At 40.0% G+C, this 20,857-nt stretch overlaps 1 protein-coding gene across 1 annotated transcript; it reads left to right on the top strand.

Moving 5' to 3' along the window:
- Nucleotides 1–2,471: 2,471 nt before the first annotated feature.
- LOC143296362 (sprouty-related, EVH1 domain-containing protein 2-like) lies at nt 2,472–14,185 on the top strand. Its single transcript, XM_076608238.1, has 5 exons — nt 2,472–2,558; nt 7,425–7,623; nt 9,355–9,523; nt 12,157–12,185; nt 13,054–14,185. The coding sequence occupies exons 1-5, from the start codon at nt 2,536–2,538 to the stop codon at nt 14,110–14,112; spliced, it is 1,479 nt and encodes a 492-aa protein (XP_076464353.1). The 5' UTR covers nt 2,472–2,535; the 3' UTR covers nt 14,113–14,185.
- The last annotated feature ends 6,672 nt before the right edge of the window (nt 14,186–20,857 follow it).

Genomic DNA, 20,857 nt, shown 5'->3' on the forward strand with positions numbered 1-20,857 from the left:
CACTGCTGTCAACCATTAGTTTTTTGTTGTTTTTTTCTGTGCCATAATTATATTACAACAACAGCAACAACTGGAGAAAAGTTGGACATCTGCAGTTTCAAGTGAAGTCAGTGAAATTCGTCGCCAAAGATTTTCAGATCACAGTTCCTTCGGTCCCGAGTTTAGTTGGAACTTAAATTTATGGACTATCGCACTGAAAATTACCAACACAATATTACTGAGAGTGATAGTAATAATGAAATATGTTAGAAGCACGCACCTATGCGTTTCATGGTATCAGTATATCATGGAACATGGCAGAATGAATTAACACATACAGATATAAACACCATGCATTCAGATCAGTGGATATAGACTGGCACGCTCGCAGCTTACGAAACTAACCAACATATTGATACTCCCACGCTTATAGTTTGTTTGTCCACACATACATACACAATTGAAATTTGCTGAGGTTGATATTTTGGTTCTCCTTTTCTTATTACCTTTGAATGTCTTCTTACTATGCAGTGCAACGAGCATAGATATTATTCACTGACTTGTATTACTTTTCAGTTTTAGTTTTAAAAGTGGTGATATTGCTTAACAAGTACGTTTAGATTTTTTTATGGGATAATTACTGAACACGCGTGTTGTGGGTTTGATACAGGAACTGAGTTCCATATTGAAGGAACAAAAAAAAAAAAAAAAAAAAAAAGAGAAGATAATAGTAATAAAATAAATAAATAAATAAATAAATAAAATAAAAGAAAAGAAAGAAAAAGAAAAAAAGATTGTTGCCCATATGTCCTCACCGTGAAATGCACAGAAATATTATTTTGTGTAGTCCAAGCATTCAGCAATTAACGGATCCGTACGTATGTACCCGTGTATTTAATTCAATTACACATTATCATAAAAGTCATGCATAACGAACCGGCAATTGTGAATGTAAATTGTAAATATCATTGAACTGTGATATGGCACGCTGATATATGCAAATACACTCACGAATATGTATAACATGATCTGGATCTCAAGGTTTGACCAATGCTTTGGGTTTACAGAAGGCTAAGTATAAGCCAGGCATCTGCCCACACCACCCCCTTTACCTCTCCCCTCTTAGTGTATCCAGCTCAGTTCAGAAGCTTTGTTCTCTCTCTCTCTGTCTCTCTCTCTCTCTGTCTCTGTCTGTCTGTCTGTCTGTCTACTGTCTGTCTGTCTGTCTGTCTCTCTCTCTCTCTCTCTCTCTCTCTCTCTCTCTCTCTCTCTCTCTCTCTTAATCCTTTCTTCTTCTTCTCCTTCTTCTTCTTCTTCTTCATTTATTTACTTTTTTTTGTTTACATGTCGACATCCCTTTTTTGGAAGGGTTACTGGTATTCTTTGGCTGTGTTTGTCATGTTTTCCATGCATCTTTCGTGTTCACACAATTATCAACAATTCCCTGGCATGTCAGTTAACATTCCTTTTTTGAAGGGTTAATGGTATGTTTTTTGGCTGTACTTGTCATGTTTTCTATGCAACCTTCTTGTTCACATACTGACAATTCCCTGGTAAACAGCCTTTTTTTCTCTACCGCGAAGAGTATATTCGCCTTTGTTTTTGCTTTTAAGTTGAAGGCAGTATATATTGTATATGTGGAAGCAAGAACATCGAGACTTTTGAGCATGGTGGACAAGTACAAGTTTCTTTCTTTCTTTCTTTCTTTCTTTAAAAGATCGGACGCGCAAACCACTATATGGAGTCGACAACCATTTACGTAAGTATCTCCATGTACGAAAAACATAAGTGAGATGGCACACAATAACGACAGTAATACATTATGAACAAGAAATAGCACAAATAGTTCCATTTATGATATAATCAGTCGCTGGCATTGTTTCCATTCGTCTGTTTCAGATGAATGATCAACACAGAAGACGGTGATAAGTTGAATGGTGAACTTCCTTGAGCTGTGAACTTCGAACTTTGGGTTTGAGTGACAGGCTATCTTCACTGAGCCATTTCATTGGTCCACTCTGACAGGGTTATTTACATGAGAAATATCAATGTACCACAAACCTACAAAGAACTTGGTGGAATGACCATCCATGGCCGCACAAAGAAATGACTATTAAAATGCAAAAGTTTAGACTGCAACTGCTTGAATTAGCAAACGTATTGCCTTTGACACGACGAAAAGTTATTTAAAACTATCTACATAATTGAAAATGCACTGTATTTGAAATCCAGTGATAGAATGATTTCTAGTGCCTATATTCATGCGCCAGGACTTGTCTTTTTGTCACACATTATAAGAGAAAAACTGGTCAAAACAAATATCATAATCACTTGAGCTATGGTATTTAAAACCAGCAATAGTTCTTAACAGTTACCAGAAGCTAAAAGCTCATGTCGTACCCGACTGGCTGTAGAACTATTTTGTTAGAGACAAATTCTTCCGCCGGCTGTGATGAGTTCTGCATTTCCTGTCTTATGGACAAAATACATGTGAAGAATTATATCTTTTTGGGACACCTGGGACAATGAGTCGGCGATTTCATTGAAAATGCGAAGATGACAAATTATCCTTCTGATAAGTAAGTACATCGTGAATTCTTTTATGTGTGGAAGTCGCCGTTCGTAGACACAGTTTAGGTTGAAAGGAGAGAAAGGTGAAAGAATGTTGGTCTTCAAACATGGAGGAATAGCGATCATCAAGTCGACAGTGTGCAAGCCTTTGCCCAGCATTATTTCAACATCTTAGCTTTGGATGTAATTAGATACAAGTGTATTTGTCGAAAAGAAGAACTAAGAACAGAAAGTATAGGCATGACAACCTGTGTAATGCTCAAGGCTGCCACACTGTGCCATTCAGGTGCTCGGAAAATGCTGACGGCTCTTTTAATCTCGTTTCCATTTCCACTCATTCATAAACTGTGATGAATGATAAAGGTCACGGGCTATTTGTTATTAAAGTTTCCCAAACTGGACGCGTTCATTCTTGGAAAAGTTAGCTCGGAAATAATGAATGTCCTGCATGACCGTTAAGTGTTGCATCATGCAGCATCAAGACATTTGGTAAATATTGTTTGTAAACTTATTCACTGCTAAAGGTACATTGACGATCCTGTTTCCACTGAGTCGATGTACTTAAACAGAAGGAAAGAAAACGTGTTTCGCTCCTTTTTTTTTTTTTATACTGTTCATTGATTTTACAATGGAGTGGAAATGTTGGGAAATGTGTAAGTGCCAGTGTGTCAGTGCTATTACTGTATTATAATTTGTGAGTGTGACTGACAGTGTGAGGGGGTCACTGTGTGTGTGTGTGTGTGTGTGTGTGTGAGTGATTGCTGCAATTAATTTTAAAGAATTTGGTACCTTTGGCCTGCATTTCAGTCAATGAATTCCACTAGCTTTGATTTGATTTCATTATGTAGTCCAGATACTGAATAAAAATATTGTTCCTATTTATAATGGTCATTATATGGTGTGGACATAAAAATGAATTGGTAGATTTTGGTGCAGCTAGTTTTGGTGAGGGTGTGTCTACTTGAGAGATCTGATCATTGGATTGTTCATGTTTGTCATGTTGTCATAGTTTAACTAGATTCATTGCTTTGTTATTGATAGTTTGTTGTTTGTTTGTTTGTTGTTGTTTTTTCAAATTATGATAAATGTTGTGTTACAATTTAGTTTTTTTTTTTTTTTTTCTAAGGCGCAAATTTAGCTGAAGCAAAAATGTTGAATGCTCTGCCAAAGTTTTTGTTATGTGATTTTGGTTTTAAAGCATTGTCACATTGAGTCAGAAAGTGTCGCTTCACAAGTGACTGAGGACATTGATGTTTTTGACTTTTTGCATTCATTATCAGTTGTTTTGCTTGTTAGATTAATGACTTCTCTTTTACATAGTCCTTTAAGTAATTTCCTGTGATTGTAATTTGTATTTAGCTGATTTTATTCCAAATTTCATCCACCCCCCTCCCTCATATGCCCGGTTTCCCCCAACTCACCATTCATCCACATCCCCCTCCTCTTCTAAATGACAATACTTAAATGTATACATTAATTTTAACAAAATGTATTCAGTCACCTATACGTGTGACGGGACATAAAACAAAAGTTCTCCTCCACTTTGTGTCAGCATGTCAGAGACACACTTGCAGGCGTATACACACAAAATGTGTACGCGTGTGCATGTACACACACACACGTACACATAACATACACACACACATACAAGAAACTTTGTCAGTTTATTTTTGTGGTTTCTGAATATTTTTGTATCAGAACAACACTTATTGAAATTTGTGTGAATTTATTTATAAATAAATGGTTCCTAAATGGTACTAAAGAAAACAGCACACGTAATGAAGATAGCTGTCATAATGAAGATAGCAATGACACACTCAGACTTAGCAACTGCCAACCACTTGAAAATCTTAACTTAATTCCGATACGCACATTGAAATTGGTTGATAGTAGTAGTACAGTAGTTGGCAGTTTCCCAAATCTAAAACTACTTTTGTGAGGGATCTTTGAATAATTTAATAAACTTGTCATTTCATTGTAATGATTACAAGGATTTTCACTCTGTTTGATATTATTATCATTATTCTATTATCAACTTTAATTTAAAAAAAAATAAATGATCACATGCTGAAATCTGATCAGATGTAATCCATACAAATCTCAAAAAACAAAAACAACAACAACAACAAAACAAAGAGTCCAGCTCTCTCACTCAGTCTGAACAGTTTTCAGTCTGAATGTCTGGTCTTCAGGAGATGTTTGCTTTTGAACTATCCAGTATACAAAGTGTAATTTGTAAAAGGCACATCACTGAAAAAGATCTGCCTGCCACATATTTCACACATGCTTCTTTGAGAAAGTTGGATAAAATGATAGATACTTTTTCTTTTAAAAAAAAAAAAAAAAAAAAAAAAAAAAAAAAAAATCCACCAAGCGTAATAAATTTTGCCTTTTTTTTCTGATATTTTGATGGTGTGAAATAGTAAAGCCTTGCAAGCTCTGGCCTTTGTAGTATCTGTAGACATAATTTACAATTACATGAAGAGATGAAGACATTTTCCATCATGGATTTTATTTCAGTCCATTTGAGTTATCGAGCTGTGAATTGAGAGTGAATTTAACAAAAAAGGAACAGTTTTCAGTTTTTGTGCATGCACAAGATCTCAATATCTTTTTGTTTAAAAAGAATATTTTCTTTAAAAAAAAACCAAACTGATTTAGCCTTGCTGCAGTTGTTGCTGTAGCTGTTATATTTAAATTAATTGATGATAAATTCTTCTCCAGAATGGCTGGGATTGTAAAGCACTATATAATTTCTTACATCTTGTAACACGTGTGTTTGATACTTAACAGGTTGTGAAACATAACTATCTGGATACTGTAAAGTCTCATATAAAATGCAAGAAAAGTGGTTGAAAATGTTTGAACAAGTTGGTCAGACTGCACTCATACTTTCTCCTGGTGTTGCCTGGAAGTTTTTAAAGATCTGTGTCGCTTTTTTAAAAATTCAAAATCAAATACTTAATTGAAAGATCCTTTTTATAAGAATTATAAATCGATATCCTATGCTTGAAGGAGACGGGTGCATGCAAGAAAATAGATGAAATGGTGCTTAACACAGTGAATGCTTGGGTGTAACTTTAAGGCAGAATGAGTGGTTTGTTTGTTTTCATGTGAATGCCTGCCAGTGTCATAAAATTGTACTACTTTTAGTAGCATAGAAATTAGAATACAGATGACCGTTTTTTTTTTAAATTCAGTTTGGTAGAGAGATAAGAACATTGATGGAACATTTTGCAGAAACCCACAATAACTTCTAACAAGTAATTTTGAATTATCCCTATTACTAAAAATGTAGCGTCAGAGTCAGAGTCCAAAACAAGTGTTATAGTTTCACTTCCCTTTGCCCCTGTCAGTTTCCTGCGAGTTGATGTGTACAGGTCAATTGTTTAAACTTTAATGCGTTGTCATCCTCTGCCCTGTGCAGGCTGTACCAGTTTATAGATTCTTAGTTTATGCCCTAGATTGTCATCATCAACTCTCATCAGCTGGCATGGACACAGTGAAATTGAAATTGAAAAGCAAGTTAGTGCACCATGTTCTCTTCGTAAGTATATAGTTTATAAAACTATTTAAGGTTATGCTTTCTGACTAAGAAGAGGGGGAAATTCTAAGATCCTTTGCTAAGTCTTTCTGTGTTAGCTGTTCTACTGTGTTTAAAACTGTCCCTCTCAGCCCAGACTGAGCTTGCCAGTGAGAAATTGATCAGTAAATTACTGTTGTGTCAGTGATATTCAATTTCAAAGTCTGGCTAATATTTTTAGATTTGTTGTTTGGCTTGTAGGTTGGTTCTAATTAATTGGTTTCTGCATTGCGCATGGTTTCAAGAAACTTGCATTGTGACAGTCATAAATGATATTAGCACAATAGCAAAGAAACTTTTGCTGATGCATACAAATTTATGGTGTGAGGTGGTATATGTGATTATATTACATCAGCCTCTGATTTGTCCGCAGGTAATGTGAGTCTACCGTCAACCTGTAGGCTATACATGTAAGATTGATTAGTGGCATTTTTTCTGTGTCTCATGATAGGGAGGGTTGGGTACAGGACAAACCAACCAAACATTACGTCATGACAACACCAGTGGTCCCCTTTTTCAGTTTTCTGTAGTATGATTTTTCCTCGCCATCACTTTCGGATTCCATGGCAGGATCAGCTAGGCATTGGACCTTCGATCCAGTGTTCACCAGTTATTAGGGTTTGTTCAAGGCCTCACTTTGGTATGGTGTTGTGTCCTTGAGAAAGGTGCTGAAAACTGACTGACGGTGTGTGTTTCAGTGGGGATTTTCTTGTGGAGATACAGGCTCAGGGACAGCTAGGCATTAGACCTCCGATCCTGACGGGGCTCAATAGCTGAGTGGTTAAAGCATTGGACTTTCAATCTGAAGGTCCCGGGTTAGAAACTCGGTAACAGCGCCTGGTGGGTAAAGGGTGGAGATTTTTCTGATCTCCCATGTCAACATTATTGCAGACATGCTTAGTGCCTGAACCCCCTTCATGTGTATACGCAAGCAGAAGATCAAATATGCACATTAAAGATCCTGTAATCCATGTCAGTGTTCAATGGGTTATGGAAACAAGAACATACCCAGCATGCACACCCCCGAAAACGGAGTATGGCTGGCTACATGGTGGGGTAAAAAGGGTCATACATGTAAAAGCCCACTCATGTACATATGAGTGAACGTGGGAGTTGCAGCCCACGAAGGAAGAAGAAGAAGAAGGACCTCCGTTCCAGTGTTCCAACTTCACCGGTGATCAGGGATTCAAGGCCTCATTTTTTTTTGGTATGGTGTTGTGTCCTGTAGAAATGCCCTAAAAAAAATAAATAAAAAAAATTAAAAAAAACTGTCTGTGGGTGTGTGTTTCAGTGGGGATTATCTTGTGGAGGTACAGGCTCAGGTGATGACCCGGGACCACTCCACACAATGCTGGGTCCCTATGGGAGGCGGAGGGCTGAGCACGGTCAAGCTGTGCAAAGTCACCCCGGGTCATCACGGCTCCTCGGCTGCCAGCACGCAGCAGAAGGCCGAGTACGTCATCCACGGAGAACGGCTGGCGGACAAATCTGTAAGTGTGGGTGGGTAGGGGTTGGGGGGTTGGGGGACCGGATGGATGTCCTTGATCAGCCTGAAGGCTGAACTGTCGGGGAAAGCTAAACTTTATTAATAAAGACTTTAATGTTAGGATTCTGGTCAGAGCAATACCATTGTTCACCAGAAAAAAGTAAATTGAGTAAAATAATGAACTGCTGAAGTCGGTCACTTCACTTTAAAAAAAAAAAATATATATATATATATACAACTTTTCAGAGCTCTGCTGTTGTGGTGTACTGAACTATGTTACACAGAGAGTATTTTGATTACATCAGTGCACCTGTATTGATCATTGTATGTCCACTGCTAGTGGGGGAAGGGGGCAGGGGAGCGACACGATAACAAATACTTTATTTTAAAAGGTTCTGGGAAAAAGTAAGCTTTAAAGGAAACTACTAGTACTTTACTACTAATACTGGTGATAAAATCCAGCAGTTTTTGGTGATGACTATAATCCATGTAGAGCTTTGTTTCCATGTGCGTCTGATCAAATCTGAGAGTGCACCCGTATCAGTTGATTTTTTATTTTTTTTATTTTAATTTTAATTTTATTATTTTATTTTTTTTAAAAATAATTTTCCAGACAGATGTATGATATGGATATTTCTATTACTGAGTCATTGAGCCCTGTGCTCTGATGTAGAAATTGTCTCATCACAATGGTTTTCACAGATGTACAAACCGTAAAGGAAGGGAGTTAACTTCTGCAGTGTTTCCAGATGTGTCCGCATGTAATTTGGAGGAAAAAAACAATATGAACTGCGTTTTTTTTCTGCATCAGTATGGCGTATATTCAGTGTTGACCAGCAATCGGGTGTTGTCTCCATGGGGAAGGTACTTCGATTTTGCTCGCTCCATCCAGGTGTGAAATGGGTACCCGACTTCGGTTGGAGAAGGCTAAAGCGGTGGAATGAGAGGATTGAGCCCTGCAATTTTTTTTTTTTTTTTCCACCTTGCTGCCCCATCATCTGCACTGTTTCAGTGGCATTACTCCCACGCCGCTCATTTAGATCCCCCCCAAACACGGCCACACCAGTGTTCGTCCGTCACAGCTCCAGCGTCAGCAGTCCACAGGGAACCATCAGTGTGAAGTCGCCAGGAGGCCACACACCAGAGGAGACCCTGCACTGTTGCTGAGTCACTTTGGTGGTGTTCAGTGGTGCCTGTTCTGATTCAACGTACTTAGGACACCGCCTACTAAGCCCCCTGCTAACGACAATAATGGCTTAGTCGCGGAGCCAGACTGAGTGAGCGTCCCTCCCAGAGTGGAGACCGCCACCACGTCCCTCAAATGACAGCCCCCCCATCCCCCTCCCCATGAATCTGCCGACACTGAAGACATTGACAGGACTCACCCCAAGCACAGAAGTGGAGGGGTATTGAAACTGAGGTCACCATGAGAGCAGGGCATGAAAGGCCACAGACTTTGAGACTGCTTTGTTTATATTGATGATGAGAGCCCTGCAATTCTGTGCCAAGCCCAGGACACAGGTAATTTTCATGAATTCACTGCCCTGAGGGCTGAAAAAGACTATGGGCCAAGAGCTAAGGAACCTTGCGTAACTTAAAAAAAACTTGCACCGCACCAGAATGCCACACTAGCTTTACCTTTATATTTTGACCATGTTTGCACACATGTATGTATGTATTAAAACTGAAAAAAAAAAAAAAAAAAATTGTATGATATGTCTGTCGCTGGTTTCAGGTGGTGTTAGACTGTGTGTTAACAAAAGACATACAATACACAAAAGCCAATCCCAAGTTTCATCACTGGAATTCAGATGAGAAACGCTTTGGGTTAACCTTTGAGCGCAGCGACGATGCACGGGCATTTGATCACGGTATTCGCCATGCGGTTGCAGAACTCAATGAAGGTGAGAACTCAGAGAAGGGTAACTTAAAATCATGATGAGCTTGTTCGTTCTTTCTCCCCCCCCCCCCTTTTTTTTTTCTTAATTGTATTTGCTTGTGTGATGATTTATTTACATATTTATAAAAATTTATTCAAATCGATTGCGATCGCGCCTTAATTTTAGCGCGATCGCCCAATCAAGCTACATAATTATGTAACCTGGTTGGAGACATAATTTGACAAAAAACAAGAATGCCAGAGAATCGACAGACAGACAGAAAATACGAAAAAAAAACTTAGCCGTGTGGAGAGCACAGGAACAGGAGTCATGATGGCTGCCGGAAAAAGAGGGCGCTAGCCAGGGGGACAAAGGGGAGGTTACCTACTTCCGGGAGGTTATCGGCCGGAGTACTTTCGTTTTCTCCGCATAGGCGGATAGTAGATTGCACAGGACAGGAATGTCAGACCCCTGCCGGAGTCTGCAGTAGTTGGGTCACGGGAAGTATGTTATTTAAACGTAATTTTAGATAGAAAATTTCCTTTTATATCGTTTCTTTGGTTGAATCCCTTTGATTGACGACACTGGAGTGATGAAGCAATACATGTATTGGATATATTGAACTTCTTTCTACCAATTCTTGGTTTCCAGTACACATGATTATGTTGGGTTTTTTTTGACTCACTTGTGTAAACAAAGTGAGTCTATGTTTTAACCCGGTGTTCGGTTGTCTGTGTGTGTGTGTGTCCGTGTGTCTGTGTGTCCGTGGTAAACTTTAACATTGACATTTTCTCTGCAAATACTTTGTCAGTTGACACTAAATTTGGCATAAAAATAGGAAAAATTCAGTTCTTTCCAGTCATCTTGTTTAAAACAATATTGCACCTCTGGGATGGGCACAAAAAAATAAAAAAAGAAGCCTACTTATATGCAAACTGCATTTACTGTTATATTTATATTTTTTGTATTCTCTAAACTTGGCACTTTGACCTCTTATTCTGACACAACAACAAGAGTCATTATTATCATTTTTGGTTCAAACAGGAACTTCTTTTGCTAAGCATGGAATTTTTATTTATTTGCAAACGTTTTGGTGCAGATAGTAAAAAAGGGAAATTACTCTGTAATTAATGCTAGGGGACTTAATTTATCACAAGTGAGTCTTGAAGGCCTTGCCTCTCTTGTTTTTGTTGTTGTAAATCTCACCCACCTACCTGAACCGTTTGTCCTCATGCGCAGAACATGTATGCAAACACACAACGCACACACAGAAACAAAGACCGGCACACTCACACTCATTCACACTCACACATGAAAATAGTACACGCTTACAAAAACACGTATACAATGACTCACGCACATGTGTACTTCTTCAATCATCAATCTGACAATTCAGGGTCTGTCTGTAATGCAGTGAAGAAAAGGAAGTGGGTTGGCAGGTTTAAAAAAAAAAAAATTTTATTTATTTATTTTTTTGATAGCCTGGATAATTTTTTTTTTTTTTTTTTACATGCAGCAAGCACATGCTTTTACTGTGAATAATAATCATCATAATCATAATATTAATAATAATGGATACTTATATAGCACACTATCCAGAAATCTGTTCTAGGTGCTTTACAAAAACACTTTTGTTTGCATACGCATTACATCAGTATTTCAGACACACACCAGAATGTGACTAAACACACACACACACACATACACACACAATTCATATATACATTTTAACATGCGTCTACCTGACAGCTACCTTCAACACTTGCACACACATAGGCATGCACAAACATACATAAACAGATGTGCGTGCACGACACACACACACACACACACACACACTACACATTCATATATATGCATGTATTTATGTGTACACACATAGTCAAGCCCAGCTAACGCAAAGGAAGTGGACCTGCCACAATTGAACTTATTGCTGAGGGAAAGGTGAGTTCTGAGACGAGATTTAAAAGACGCAAGGGAATCCGAATGACGGAGGTGATCAGGAAGCTTGTGAACACTTATTAATCATTTCATCCAGAAAAGTAATGATACCCATACCATGGTACAATGCAATCTGGTGATTTGGGAGCAGAAAAAAAAAAAAAAAATCTTTAACTGATGGATTTTCTTGCTTCTAACTGCACACATGGTACGGCGAGGCCACTAATGCATGCACAGTATTAAAAAAAACAAAAAAAACACTCGTTACTTTTGTATTTTCTTTTTTTTTTTTTTTCTCCCCCCCCCCCCCCCCCCCCCCCCCCCATGTTCTGCACAATTACAGGATCGATATCTGTCCTTTATTAAATTTAATTTTTATTTCATTATTGTTATTGTTTTTTTTATTTCATTATTATTTTATTTTTATTATTATTATTATTATTTTTATTTATTTATTTATTGTATTTTATTTTATTTTTATTTTTTTCTCAAGGCCTGACTAAGCGCATTGGGTTACGCTACTGATGAGGCATCTGTTTGGCAGATGTGGTGTAGCGTATATGGATTTGACCGAACGCAGTGACGCCTCCTTGAGCTACTGATACTGATACTGGTACTGTTTACAGTTTTCCTGTTCTGATATGGCCTTGGGTGGTCGGCTGGACTAAAATCAATGATTTTTTGTGTCATGATAATGTTTTCTTTCTCTTTTTCAGGATGTGAGGGTGAAGAGAGGATATTTCAGGTGAGCGTCATTTTGTTGACATTTATGATGCAAGCGAAGGAAGTTGATGGGTGTTTTTTTTTGTTTTTTTTGACGGGCGCAATAGCCGAGTGGTTAAAGCGTTGGACTGTCAATTTGAGGGTCCAGGGTTTGAATCACGGTGACGGCGCCTGGTGGGTGAAGGGTGGAGATTTTTACAATCTCCCAGGTCAGCATATGTGCAGACCTGCTAGTGCCTGAACCCCCGTCGTGTGTATATGCAAGCAGAAGATCAAATTCGCACGTTACAGATCCTTTAATCCATGTGAGCGTTCGGTGGGTTATGGAAACAAGAACATACCCAGCATGCACACCCCCAAAAACGGAGTATGGCTGCCTACATGGCAGGGTAAAAACAGTCATACATGTAAAAGCCCACTCGTGTACATGCAAGTGAACATGGGAGTTGCAGCCCTCGAACGCAGAAGAAGGAGAAGAAGATGGGGTTTTTTTGTAGTTTTTTTTTCTGTGAGTCAAGTTTCTGCAGAGTGACACAACATGTCAAAGTCTGTATTTACAATTACACTGATTGAATTCTGTGTGTTTAATGTGTATTTACTCAGTTCATTGTTTATAGTATTATTATTTATTTCAATTTCTTTTCTTTTTTTTTTTTTAAAGATGTTGTTCTTTGTACAGTGAGTTTTTGTTGTACGTAGTAGACTAGTTTTAATGCTAAATGATAAGAAAAACATCATCTAGGGTAAAAAATTGATTGTCAGAAGTGATTGATCGATAACTTTATTGAATAAATGAAGTAGAAAAATTAAAAACAGTCCATTATCTGGGAAAAAAAAAAAAAAAAAAAATCAACAAAACCACATGCCCCAAAAATCGGGACTCGTTTCAGATCGTGGACCTGCCCCTGGGAAGGAAGAACAGCTCGTCCCAGTCCGCCTCCACGACCTCCACCACCACCAACAGCCCCTCCCCCCACTCGCCCACCCACCCCTCCAGCCTGCCCCTCGGCTGCCCTGACCCCTTCCAGTTCGCCCACCCCAACCACCACCACCACCTCCACCGAGTGCACTACATGCCGCCCTACAGGCCGCGCAACGGGACTCCCACTGGTCGGGACTGTTGCCAGAGGGAGGAGGAGCAGCTTGGAGGGGGGTTTCTGTACGGCCAGAAAAGCTCTCCCGTGCTCCGGTCGGAGAGCCTGGAGAGCTGGAGTGGCATCGGAGGCGGGGAGGAGGTGTGGGTGAAGTACGAGGACTACAGCAGTGGCAAGTCGGACACGGGCTTGCTGGACAGTGGTGTCGATGGCGGCGGCGGGGGGGACAGGGGAGGCAGCGGCTACAAGGACGAGCCGTACGTCATCTTCGCCAGGAGCAAAACCGGCGGGGCGCCACCGCTGCACGAGTACAGCTACCCGAGCCTGGACCCGGCGTCCGGGGTGCACAAGCCCCTGGCCAAACGCGAGTGCACGTCAGCAGCGGCCAGGAAGCAGCAGCCGCTTGTCACCCAGCCCCACCACCTCCCCCACCCTCCCCTGCCCATCAAAACAGCAAAGACCTCGGGCAAGGTGAAGGGTGGGGGTGGGGAGCAGTCGCGGCGGCTGGTGGCGCAGTGCGCCCAGTGCCAGCACTGCCGCGTCATGTTCAACGCGGAGGAGAACCAGCGCGGCAGCTGTGACAGCGCGCCGGACACGGTGACGGACTGCATCGAGTTTGTCTCCTGCGTGTACTGCACCAAGCCCCTCTTCTACCACTGCTGCGCCGACGCGGACGGGCAGTACAGCCACCCGTGTGAGTGCGACTCCAGGGACGATTCGAACTGCAAGAAGTGGACCGCCCTGACTATACTCTCGTGTTTCCTCCCCTGTCTGTTGTGCTACTTGCCGCTCCACGCCTGCCACAGGTGCGGCGTCGCCTGCGGCGTGTGCGGGGGGAGGCACAAGGCAGCATAGTGCTTGTGCTCTCTCTCTCTCTCTCCCTTTCTCAGCACTCTTTTTGCTTTAGGTGGTCCCTATCCCGCCATGCCCCCCCTCCCATCTTACACACACATGCTCTTCCCCCCCCCCCTCCCGACCCCCCACCCTCCAAGGATTATGCACAGTACTCCCCCCCCCCCTCCCCCACACCCCCCTACCCACCTCCCACAAGCCCCCCCCCTCTTTTCATTGCCTTTGTGACACTCAGATGCTGCTATCGTGTTTGGACAAATGTTGCTTGTTACTAGATTTCGGTCATGTACACAGTTAGTCGATGACGTAGTGTGATGGACTTAGCTGCAGATTTTATACTTTGAAAAGAAAGAAACAAGGGAAAAAAAACGTTACCTGTATGAATTGTGATCGATAAGAATGTGCTGATCAAGACTGTGACCTTCCAGTCGTAATCATGAACACTGCTTGAAAAAATCTATATAAAAAAAAAAAGAAGAAGAAAAGACAAAAAAGAGATTGGACGAGTCTCATCTTCTGATTTGAAATGAAGACTCCTATTCAGTCATGGAGGCTGTTTTTTCTTTTCTTTCTTTTCTTTTTTTTTTTTAATTATTATTTTTTTATTTCCCCCCCCCCCCCACACCCCAGCATACCCCCCCCCCCCCCATACAAGTGATAACATGTTGAAGGAAGTTGTTTGAAGAAAGTGAAGCAAGATGAAGGGAGCAGGTGCTACTTACAGTTCCCCGATGTGTTGCCAGCCAGGATGTGCTTCAGCGACTGGGCAGGGATCGTTATGTTGTTGTTTTTGAACTTTGCTGACACGTAGTCTGCCGAACAATGCGGAACCGCTCAGTGTTCCTGGCTATAGATATATATATATATATACTCCTCCAGCCACATGTAGAGATTCGCAGCCAACACTCGTATGTGTGTGTGTGTGTGTGTGTGGACAGTGAACAAGAGACAGATGTGATATTCATCTTGGGTTGTTATTTTTTCATTGTTTTCAGGCGTTTCACACTGAATTTACAGGTGGGACTGAGAACCGAAGTGTACTTGAAGCAAAACTTGTAAGAAGTGTTGGTTTTTTTTTGGTTTTTTTTTTATTAAACCATGTGTTCCTTTTCAGGACTGAAAAGTCGACGTGTTCACTTTTGCGCAAGACTTTTCTCATTTGTTGTGTTGTAAACTTGTATGATTTGGTATTATCATGTTGATAATGTTTTCTTCTCTTTTTTTTTTTTTTTTTCGTTTAGTCAAGTGAATTACTTCTTGAAAATAGTATTTTCCATTTGAATTTTACTGTTTTTAGGCTTTATTTTATTTTATTTTATTTTATTTCATTTTATGTTGAATGCGAGAAGAAAATGATAATACCAGTCAAATGCTTATTGATAAGTATTACTATGATAGCGCACTGTAATTTTTTTTACAGTGCCTTTAGTTTAATGGATGTTGAAGAAACATGCAAGTGGAAATCATCTTGATCATGTGCGTGGCTAATGATGAAAGTTTTTGCTAACATTCATACTGTGAGAATGTCAGGAAGCATAAATAATTAATCACTAAATTCTCAGTGATGTACGTTGTTGAGACTGGCAAAGAAAGATCCCGATGACTTGACGATCACAGTAATAAATACTCTGATTCCAAATCAGACGTGTAATTTTCTAATGTGTCAGAGAAGAGTTGTGTTACTTTTCAGTTTACATGATATGTGTATATATATATATATATGGTGTTCTGTTTTGTTGTTGTTTGTTTAGTTTAGACAAAAAATGCACAAAACAAGGAAGAACTGCGATGTACACTTTTTTCCTTTTTCTCTTCCATGTGCTGTAGATGTATTTTTGTTCAGTCCTAGCTTTTTGGAAAAGCTGCTTCCTGTGAAGTGAAAACTAGAGGAGACTGGTAACGATCAACCATCGTCAAGGAAACGCTGTCTGCAGTTCAGGTCCCATTTCGCAGTGTGTCAAAGTAGTTGAAATTTAGAGAACAATGCGCCTTGCAGGATTGTGCTGTTTCCTTGGTGAGAGACACTGCACGGTGTGAATCCGTTGTTTGATTGAAGAACTCCCCGTCTCAGGTGACAGTAAAGTGAAGAGATTCGCATTATATTATTATTATACATGTACTCTGTAGTGTCAGCAACAACTAACCCATTCTGTTCATGTGACTGATTGTAGTTAAAAAAAAACAAAAACAAAAAACAAACCCAAGCAACTTGGAATTCTTTCTTAGCCAGTCTGCCAGGCAAACTTTCCCACTATGTTAACAGCACATAATCTGACACAGTGTAAGAATAGGCAGCAGTAAGCAAGTTAAAAAGCATATGTCAACAGTTGAAACCAGTGGTCTTTTCAGTCAGTGTAAACAACATCTGACCAAAATTGGCAACTCATGAATCGCCCCCTTTACACCATCACTCAGCATGTCAAGAGTTGAGATAAACAGGGTTCCAGGAAGCTTAGTTCAGTGCTCCGTTCCTCTTTCATGCGCTGTTGTATAGATCTAGATCTATGTGATGTCCTGAAATCAGAACGAAGATTGAAGGAAAATCTTAGATCTTCTTGGGATTCAGTGTTAACGATCCTATCTCCAGTTATCTGCCTGATGCTGGAAACTTGAACCTTTGCAAAGAACAGCACTTTGAATTTGCTTTGGAACTGGGAAAAAACAACAACAGTATATTTGTATTACTCTTTTTATCACAACAGATTTCTCTCTGTGAAATTCGGGCTGCTCTCCCCAGGGAGAGTGCGTGGCTACACTACAGAGCCACTTTTTTTTTTCTTTTTTTTTTCCTGCGTGCAGTAATATTAGTTTTTCCTATCAAAGTGTATATTTCTACAGAATTTGCCAGGAACAACCCTTTTGTTACCGTGGGTTCTTTTATGTGTGCTAAGCGTATGCTGCACAAGGGACCTCGGTTTGTCGTCCCGTCCAAATGACTAGCGTCCAGACCACCACTCAAGGTCTAGTGGAGGGGGAGAAAATATCGGTGGCTGTGCTCAGATTCTCTGGCTTCCTAGGCGGACGCGTTACCTCTAGGCCATCGCCATATCTATACTGACTTGATGATGCTGTGTTGATGAGTGCATGTCTTTTCTTCAAGCTGATCAACAGTTTGCGAAATAATTCTCCGTGTTGTGCCTAATATTATAAATGTTTCAGGATTTTTTCCACTTTTTTTTTTCTTTTTTCCCATCTTTCTTTGTGGTCTGCAAAGCTTACTCAAATCACACTTACAATGACATGCAATGTTTTTTTCTTTTCTTTTTATTTATGTACTTTTTAAAAAAAAAAAAATTAACAAAAAAATGTGTACCCAGTGCTGCACCCACCCCCAGCCCCCACCCCCACCCCCATCCTTCCCCTTTGACTCTTGCTGCTTTCTCCCCTACCCCTCTATGCGTTGCTGATTGCCCTGAATTTTTTTTTTTTTTTTTTTTTTTTGACAAAAGAAGAAAACTGTGTTGACGATTATTGATAATGTCTTATTCATTTTATCGCTGTCATCATCACGAAAAATGATTACATATATACTACGTCTTATCCATTGGTTTGATTGTTGATATATATATATATATATACATATATATTTCTTTTCTTCTCCTCCCACACCTCCATACCCCCACTCCCCTCCCTGTGCTTTCCTTGTCCCTCTAACAATGTATGCAAAGGCGTTAGTGTGTATACAGTGGTGTGAGTGTGCAGTTGTATTTGAGTGTAAGACTAAGAGTACTTGTTTGTGAGTGTGTGTGTGTTTGTGTATTTGCTCCCAAATAACTGCTGTTTTCAGTTTGTTTTTTTTTTGAAAATGGGTGTAAGGTTAAGGGGGGAGTTCCAAAATGCCATGTTTATTGCGTTTCAGTTATAAATACCTTAAAAAAGTAAAGAGATAAATAGATAGATTATACCTGTTTCAGTGTTGTTGTTTTTTATTTTGGTTTGTTGTTGTTACAAAATCAGTAACCTTAGCAAGCTGCCTGCCCCCTTTTATAGATTTTTTTTAATTTTTTTATTTTTTTACGAAGACTGCTCGTTTTCATAATGAAGAAGGATTGTAGTGACACTTGTCTGATCATTAATTTAACTCTCTCCATACGAACGGCGAAAGAGACGACGTTAACAGCGTTTCACCCCAATTACCACCATCAAAATATTGCAAGCGGAAGGCTCTTGTACTGAAGAGGTGAATGTTGACAAAGAATACCACAATTCTGACGACGGAAGCTAAAGGTTGGGTCGTTCAGACACCCACTGGACATCTGAGGGGTCCGTGTAGAGGAGAAGAGAGGACTGACTGTACTGAGTGAGTTAAAAGCTCCCATTGTGTATAAGAATTTGTTATTGAACTTGAAGGTAAAACTGGTGTCCAAAATTGATAATTGTAAACCATTAAAACAATTTGAAAAGTGAAGCAATGTTATCTTCACCTTTGTTTAGTAAAATATAGCATTAGTTAAGTTTTTTTGTTGTTGTTTTCAGTCATTACTTTGTACCTTAACACTGTACCCCATCAGTGCAGGTGCACTGCAGTTTCTGTGGACCACCCTTGCAACACATTTGAGTGCATTGTCAGAGTCATACTTTGAAAAAGAAAACATACTCAATACCCTTGCGAATGACAGCAAACAACATAGCCAACAAGGTAAAAGCACAAAAGTGAGTGTATCAATCGTCACAATTGGTTGAGAAAGCAAAACTGAACTGCTGACTCGGTCCATTGGAAGCGACTGTCTGTTACAGATAAATTGGCACACAAAGTGTTAATGTACGTTGGTGAGAAAGGGCAATCACCTGGTCCATTTTAGGCCTTGCCATCCATCACCTATGCTGTGCCATAGAGTAATCACTAATAGGCCTTTAAATTTTTGTTTCTAAACAGCATGTGTTGGCCGGCCTGCTAAGCATATGTTTTTATGTTGTCACTCTGTGCTTCATTTATTTACCATTTATATATATATATAAAACTGCAATTATTTAGGCTCTGGGCGAAACCTGGCATTGTGAAATTGCATCACAACATGTACGTCATGGCGTGCTTGCGTCATAATAGCTGCGTAAGAGTGACCCTGGTAACATGTAAACAACTTATCCCTTGAGGAAGGAATGTGATCGTTCCGAAAATTTGGAATATTTGACAGATTGATGTTTGTTTTCTTTTTTTCTTTTCTCTCTCTCTCTCTCCCCCCCCCCCTTCTCTCTCTCTCTCTCTCTATATATATATATATATATATATCAAAACAGAAAGAGAGGTGAGAACATTCAGTTCGGTCAGTTGGCAGGCATAGGTAGGCGTCCAGATTGACTGATCTGACTATTATGAAATGTTTATGATAATAAAAAAAAAAAAAAAAGAAGAAGAAGAACGCAATAGCCAAGTGGTTAAAGCATTGGACTTTCAATCTGAGGGTCCCGGGTTCGAATTACGGTGACGGCGCCTGGTGGGTAAAGGGTGGAGATTTTTACGATCTCCCAGGTCAACATATGTGCAGACCTGCTAGTGCCTGAACCCCCTTCGTGTGTATACGCAAGCAGAATATCAATACGCACGTTAAAGATCCTGTAATCCATGTCAGCGTTCGGTGGGTTATAGAAACAAGAACATACCTAGCATGCACACCCCCGAAAGCGGAGTATGGCTGCCTACATGGCGGGGTAAAAACGGTCATACACCTAAAAGCCCACTCGTGTGCATGCGAGTGAATGGAGCTGCAGCCCATGAACGAAGAAGAAGAAGAGAAAAAAAGAAGTGAACACCCAGTTTGTTTGATTGGCCTAGGTATGCTATCAAGATTGATTGAACAGTTGACAGCATGACCTGGGCAGTGCAGAAAAAAAAAGATTGAACAGTCGTTATTTTAATTGATGATAGTCAGTCGTGTCCGACTTTGACCATCAGAACAGCAGAGGAGGCAACTGCTGTTCCGACTATTTGGGCTAGAATTTGATTAGTGGAGAGTGTCTTGCCCAAGTTACATCCCCACTCTCTCGGCCAAGAGGGTTTTAGGACAGTCGGCGTTGGGATGGTTCCCAAAGGCCAACTAACCCACAAGGCTGCAGCACTAAGAGCCAGTGCAATTTTGCCTCCTAGTTTGAGAGTCATAGTCCTTCACAGAAGACTAAGCTGTAAATGATTTCCAATTGACTGGAGAAACCATTGATAATACAGCTCTCACTTTGCTTTTGGGCCAAATGTAAAACTTATGTCAATCTGTGATATAAGCTGAGTGTTGGGCCGGAATATTTTTAATTGAAATGCTGATATAAATCACGAAGTGGAACACCCTATACGGTTGCTTGATAGGCCTTTGGGGAGGGGGAGGGGAGGTTACTTGCTTTTGGAAAATGTGTTTACAGTATTTTTGGAGCTGTTTGAACTATATTGATTAGGTTATAAAACTGCATGCTCTCTTGTCATATTTCTTTGAAAATTTGTTTCAGGCAAACTAAATTACAAGAATATTGACAACATGAATAGCATTTAGTGTTTTATAAATGGTGTCATTTTTGTTTTTGTTTGTTTGTTTGTTGTTGTTGTTTTTAAACATGATACACAGTCGAGTCCCAATGTGATTTTTGTTTTTGTTTTTTTCGTTTTTTTGTGAGGGTGGTGGAGAGAGAGAGAGAGAGAAGGGGAGGGGGTTTCTTTATCGAAGTTGATGGATATGTGTGTTCCTGTATAGATGTGCATAGATATGTGTGTGTGTGAGTCAGAGAGAGAAAGAGAGAAACAAAGATGGAGAGAGGGAGGGTG

This window comes from Babylonia areolata, chromosome 21, assembly GCF_041734735.1.
Source record: "Babylonia areolata isolate BAREFJ2019XMU chromosome 21, ASM4173473v1, whole genome shotgun sequence".
NCBI classification, from domain to species: domain Eukaryota; kingdom Metazoa; phylum Mollusca; class Gastropoda; order Neogastropoda; family Buccinidae; genus Babylonia; species Babylonia areolata.